At 35.6% G+C, this 6,777-nt stretch overlaps 1 protein-coding gene across 5 annotated transcripts in view; it reads left to right on the forward strand.

Annotated features, from left to right (window-relative positions):
- nbeab (neurobeachin b) overlaps positions 1-6,375 on the forward strand; it is a 188,102-nt gene extending 181,727 nt beyond the window's left edge. For all 5 annotated transcript variants that reach the window (XM_056440918.1, XM_056440921.1, XM_056440922.1 and 2 more), the window contains 3 exons: positions 303-499; positions 1,183-1,334; positions 4,533-6,375. In XM_056440918.1, coding sequence (XP_056296893.1) covers positions 303-499; positions 1,183-1,334; positions 4,533-4,623 — 440 coding nt within the window. In that variant the 3' untranslated portion in view covers positions 4,624-6,375. The remainder of the gene's footprint in view (positions 1-302; positions 500-1,182; positions 1,335-4,532) is intronic.
- The last annotated feature ends 402 nt before the right edge of the window (positions 6,376-6,777 follow it).

Genomic DNA, 6,777 nt, shown 5'->3' on the forward strand with positions numbered 1-6,777 from the left:
GGGCACTCGTGGTTTGAGCTGGCAGATTGAAATACAATACTTTAAATGAGTCTATCACAAACCCACATTGAGAGACAGGTATTACTTTAAATGAAAACTCTAGACTTTTAAACTCTTACCCAGCTGAATAACATGCAAATGCCTCACAGAGAGTGGTGGGACAGGAATATATCTCTTTGCACGCTGCAGACATGTTGATATCCAATTGATAATGACAACATAGATGTTTCACATGATAGCATTATTATTATTACATGTTAGCGGTTTGGTTATATTTGCCTGTGTATGTTTTGCTTCGACAGGAGGTCCATGTCTGGTTCACACCATCACAGGAGACCTGCTTCGGGCTCTGGAGGGACCGGACTACTATCAGTGCCCACGGCTCATCTCAGTGTCCAGCGAGGGCCACTGCATCATCTACTATGAGAGGGGCCACTTCTGCAACTTCAGCATTAATGGAAAACTGCTGGCACAGATGGAAGGCAATGATTCCACTAGGGTAGGCTGACGTTTTGACACCATATAATCAATTAGAGGTGTGGATGCATCTTTTTTAATTTGTAATCTTAGATACTTTAACAATAGTGGTTAGCTACAAATCTTTAGTTAACCAAGCTTGGATTCAAATACCATGCCATTTTGAAAAAACATTACATATGTGATTGCTTGGTGATTTCACTTTGGATAAGATGATAGTAGCGTGCAACAGGATGTTAATTCATGATTACCTGAAAACATAATACAAGTAAAACAACATTTATTTATTTTTACAATGTTATAAAAAAGGATAGTAAGATATTCAGTGAGCAGTCTGACTGATACAGTATGTTTGTGGATCAAATACTTTACATGGCCTGGATCATAATACCGCTATACATTATAGGGGGATAATTAGAAGTCGTCCCTGCCAGGTTTTGAGATGTAAATGTTCTTATTATAATTGTATAAATAGTATTACCATTATCCTTCTGAAATGTGTCCAAAGCTACTGCAAATCGCTCCAGCATGTTATTCTAATATTGCACATGAAGCTCTACAATCACAAATGTTGGTGTTTAATGTGTGTATATAGAGATTTGTTATTCAATTACATCTTTTAAATGCAAGATAACTGTCATTAGAAGGTATAATAAAAGTTCATTTGTAAGTGACCTGTTGACCCGCTCTCTGAACCAATTGTAGGCTATTCTCCTGAGCAGTGACGGCAACAACCTGGCCACAGGAGGGGATAATGGAGTGGTGGAGGTGTGGCAGGCCTGTGACTTCAAACAGCTATACGTCTACCCTGGCTGTGATGCTGGCATCCGAGCTATGGACCTATCGCACGATCAAAGGTCAGAGCAGGCAGTTGTATGACAGCAGTTTTGAGGCCAATATAGAGAGAAAACCCAATCAACAAACACAGTATAGCTTCTCAAAGTGGGGCCAACAGAATAACTGCAGCATTCTTAAACATTTAGTCCAGACCCTGAATAATATGAGATATACATCCATTATATTTTAATCATCCGTGGTCCTTTTCAATACTTTCGGTTGTCTGTGTATATACAGTGGGTACGGAAAGTATTCAGACCCCTTTAAATGTTTCACTCTGTTTCATTGCAGCCATTTGATAAAATCTAAAAAGTTAATACTATTTCTCATTAATGTACACTCAGCACCCCCTCTTGACAGAAAAAACCAGAAATGTAGAATTTTTTTCTCCAATTTATTAAAAAAGAAAAACTGAAATATCACATGGTCATAAGTACCCAGACCCTTTGCTCAGTACTGAGAAGAATCCCTTTGAGCTAATACAACCATGCGTCTTCCTGGGAATGATGCAACAAGTTTTTCACACCTGGATTTGGGGATCCTTGGCCATTCTTCCTTGCAGATCCTCTCCAGTTCCGTCAGGTTGGATGGTGAATGTTGGTGGACAGCCATTTTCAGATCTCTCCAGAGATGCTCAATTGGGTTTAGGTCAGGGCTCTGGCTGGGCCAGTTAAGAATGGTCACGGAGTTGTTCCGAAGCCACTCCTTTGTTATTTTAGCTGTGTGCTTAGGGTCATTGTCTTGAAGGTGAACCTTCGGCCCAGTCTGAGGTTCAGAGGACTCTGGAAGAGGTTTTCTTCACATACCGCTTAGGATTAACGCCAAATAGTTCAATCTTGGTCTCATCAGACCAGCGAATCTTATTTCTCATAGTCTTGGAGTCCTTCTTGTGTTTTTTTTGGGAAACTCTATGCAGGCTTTCATGTGTCTTGCACTGAGAGGCTTCCGTCAGGCCACTCTGCCATAAAGCCCCGGCTGGTGGAGGGCTGCAGTGATTGTTGACTTTGTGGAACTCTCTCCCATCTCCCTACTGCATCTCTGGAGCTCAGTCACAGTAATCTTTGGGTTCCTCTTCACCTCTCTCACCAAGGCTCTTCTCCCACGATTGCTCAGTGTGTCTGGACGGCTAGGTCTAGGAAGAGTTCTGGAGGCCACTGTGCTCTTAGGAACCTTGAGTGCTGCAGACATTCTTTTGTAACCTTGGCCAGATCTGTGCCTCGCCACAAGTCTGTGTCCGAGCTCCTTGGGCAGTTCCTTCGACCTCATGATTCTCATTTGCTCTGACATGCACTGTGAGCTGTACGGTCTTATATGGACAGGTCTGTGGCTTTCCTTATCAAGTCCAATCCGTTTATTTAAACACAGCTGGACTCCAATGAAGGAGTAGACCCATCTCAAGGAGGATCTGAAGAAATGCACAGCATGTGAGTTAAATATGAGTGTCACAGCAAAGAGTCTGAATACTTATGACCATGTGATATTTCAGTTTTTCTGTTTAATAAATTAGCAAATATTTCCACATGTCTGTTTTTTTCTGTCAAGATGGGATGCTGAGTGTACATTAATGAGAAATAAAATGAACTTTTTTGATTTTAGCAAATGGCTGCAATGAAACAAAGAGTGAACATTTTAAAGGGGTCTGAATACTTTACATACCCACTGCATATATACACATATGTATATATATATATACATACATATATACAGTATATGTGTATATATACACATATATATGTATATATACATATATATATATATATATGTGTGTATATATATATATACATATATGTGTATATATGTATATATACACATATATATGTATATATACATATATATATGTATATATACATATATATATATATATGTATATATATATACATATATATATATATATACATATATATATATACACATACATATCATATACAGGACTGTCTCAGAAAATTAGAATATTGTGATAAAGTTCTTTATTTTCTGTAATGCAATTAAAAAAACAAAAATGTCATGCATTCTGGATTCATTACAAATCAACTGAAATATTGCAAGCCTTTTATTCTTTTAATATTGCTGATTATGGCTTACAGCTTAAGAAAACTCAAAATCCTATCTCTAAATATTAATATTTCCTCAGACCAAGTATACTAAAAGATTTATAACAGCTGAGTGTTTGTCTAAGGCTCAGGAAACCCTTGCAGGTGTTTCGAGCCTTAATTAGACAATTCAAGTGATTTGTTTAAACCCTACTTTTATACTTTTTCATGATATTCTAATATTTAGAGATAGGATATTTGAGTTTTCTTAAGCTGTAAGACATAATCAGCAATATTAAAAGAATAAAAGGCTTGCAATATTTCAGTTGATTTGTAATGAATCCAGAATGCATGACATTTTTGTTTTTTTAATTGCATTACAGAAAATAAAGAACTTCATCACAATATTCTAATTTTCTGAGACAGTCCTGTATATGTATATATACACATATACTGTAAATATGTATGTATATTTATATTTATATACATAGATATATGTATATATACATACATATATATTTATATATACATATGTATGTATATACATATGTATACATATATGTAAATATATATACATATGTATACATATATGTATGTATATATATATATATATGTATATGTCATACAAGTAATAACTTTAGTAAGTTAACATTTACATATTATAATAGATTCACAAAAATTCCATATCCACTCAGTAAGTTGACATTAGGTATCACAAGTGAGCCATGGACCGTAACTCGGTTTATAGAGGCACATTCTGCTGTTGCTCTGTTCATTGTGCTTGAGCATTTAAGCCCTTGGGCTGTAGCAGTATAAGACGACCCTGTGAAATCAGCTGCTTTTCCTACATACCAGCCATCCTCGGACACAAGGGCAAAGAGGTTGCAGTAAGATACTCGGACTCAATGGTCTACTTCAGTTGTCAGAGGAACCCCGTGATTTAAAGTCAGAGCCCCTGATGACCTCCTGTGCTCATTTCATTCAACACCATGAGACACATTTTAATACATTAGTTCCTTGCATGTATAAACACACCTTTGAAATATTAAAACATAATGCAATACATTACAATATGACAAGTAATAAGATTAATGCAATGATTGTCTATTTACCCACACTTTTTATGGTTTATAGTCTGTTTCTTGACATTAAGATTTAATTTAATCTCATGATTGTGTTGCTCTTCAGGACTTTGATCACAGGCATGGCCTCTGGCAGTATCGTGGCATTTAATATTGATTTCAACCGATGGCACTACGAGCATCAAAACAGGTACTGAGGAGAGACGGATCAATGCAGTCGGATGGAGTGTGGAGGGTTAAGAGAAATACCTACCAACCAGTGACCGAGGTGTGCTGCAGAAGATGGAGATCCAGTGGGCCAGAGAACATCACCATGGTTACACTAATGAAGAACAAGGTGTGCTCACATGTTGCTATGTGGTTTTCAGGTCCTACCCGAGCACCAGCTGATGCATTTCCCCAACTCAAACAGGTCTGTTGTTCAGAGAGAGACTGAGAACACAATTACAGTCACTACAACATACATGTAAGCGTTAAATTTCCTCTTTTAAACTGTGAAGATGCAAAACAAAATGAATTCTTAATGTTAGGAACATTTATACAACATTTGTATGGCAGATGCATATCTCACTGGGAACATTTTTCTAAATAATTGAAATTTAAAAAAGTTAACCTGTATTGTAAATATGTATGTAAAGGCTGAGAAAAAAAATCTAAATGCTGTTAAACTTGCCACCATGTTACCGACATTTTCATCACACAAGCTATGTAAAATTGTCTTCATTAAACTTCAGATATTAGTTAATAATACATACATATATATGGCCATTGTTTTCTCATTGTTATTAAAAGTGGTCAAATGTATGTGTATGTGTAAAGACAATGTCCATTGTTAGTTTGTTGTATTTGATTGTCTATGTGGAAGAAAAGTAGAATTCAGTGTGAGCTTAGTCCTTTGTGAAATGTTTGTTTTCAATCATGATCAACAAAAAGTGATAAATTGTGATATTTCCATATGAACTTTGAATCAAGGACTACATAGTTTATCAATGCCAGAGTCAAATAATTAAAATAATTCAAGTGGGACATTTGAAACGGCAGTTATCAATCTTCAGTTTGTTTCTTCCAAATACATATCCAGAGAATGTAATACCATATTTGTTGGTTGTATCTCATGACTGTAACGGTGTTTGTGGTAAAACTGTAAGAACTTTTGTCAACTTTGTGTTATTTCTAAAGTCAGTCTACAATTGTAACTGCAAACATTAGTCCTGTTACTTATGCATCTCAGTTTTTAAGTTTGCAAAAAGCTTTGCTTGTTTACTTTGCATGTGAATTCATGGACACCGTGCATTGGTAAGCAATAGTATCACTTGGTGGTTACAAAGGTCTAAGGATTTCAGCTGCCTGACAAATTCTGGATAGATGGATAAAGTCTTACAAAAATGACTATCGTCTACTTTTAGTAATGTGAGAGCTATTGTCTCTGCATTTATTTATCAGAAGTATGTGGCTGTGAGCTGAGAATTTAAAATGTAAAATTAACAGAAATATGCAAATAGCTTTAGTTTGCATTGTGATTTTCAAATGGTGCTACCAGACGCCACCCTACCCAAAGCTTACGTTTAATATGCTCAGAGCCACTCAAGGCATTGGGGGTACACTTTGCTCAAATCATTTTTTTATTGTGAATTTCAATTTGTTTAACAAACAACTATTTAGTCCACAAGCAGTGCATTTTTATTTTGTGTAATTTATTTTAAGATATGGTATTTATGTATTTTTTGCATTACCAATTGATTTAGCATACATTTCTGAAGCGCTGGGATGTTTTAAGCTTATGTGATTGTATACAAATTCATAACTAAATTCAGCTGCTTTCATTATGTTTCATGTTTATAATAAAACTGAATAAATATACCACTTCAACTTGTGTATGTGTGTGCCCTCCTCCAAAAGCATTCATGCATGTATTAATGCAATCCAATAATAAAGTATGTATAACTAGAGCTCAGTAAATGCATGCTATGAATGGAATTATATTGAAGATATCATAAGCTTGTGCTTGATTATACTGCCACCTATTGTCTACATTTGTTGCTGCAGATTTAGTCAGTCCACCTTCATCTTGCAAAAACAGTAACGCGGATTCAAGAATTTATGAAATCCTTTTTATTCCCGGGTTTATTTTCATCGCAGATAGCTACATCGTTGAAATGTTTATTCAACGGCAATCAATTTTTTTTCTCAAAATTACATTTTTTTCCTACTCATTTAAATTATTTTTAACATCCTTACATTAATGGAATATGGATGACTATAATACAGCATTCCCATTCTTCCACCCAATACTGACATTCCCAGTTGTCTAAGAGTATTATTGTTGTCATACTGTATATAAACAGTAAATG

Source organism: Pseudoliparis swirei, chromosome 20 (assembly GCF_029220125.1).
Source record: "Pseudoliparis swirei isolate HS2019 ecotype Mariana Trench chromosome 20, NWPU_hadal_v1, whole genome shotgun sequence".
Lineage (NCBI taxonomy): Eukaryota > Metazoa > Chordata > Actinopteri > Perciformes > Liparidae > Pseudoliparis > Pseudoliparis swirei.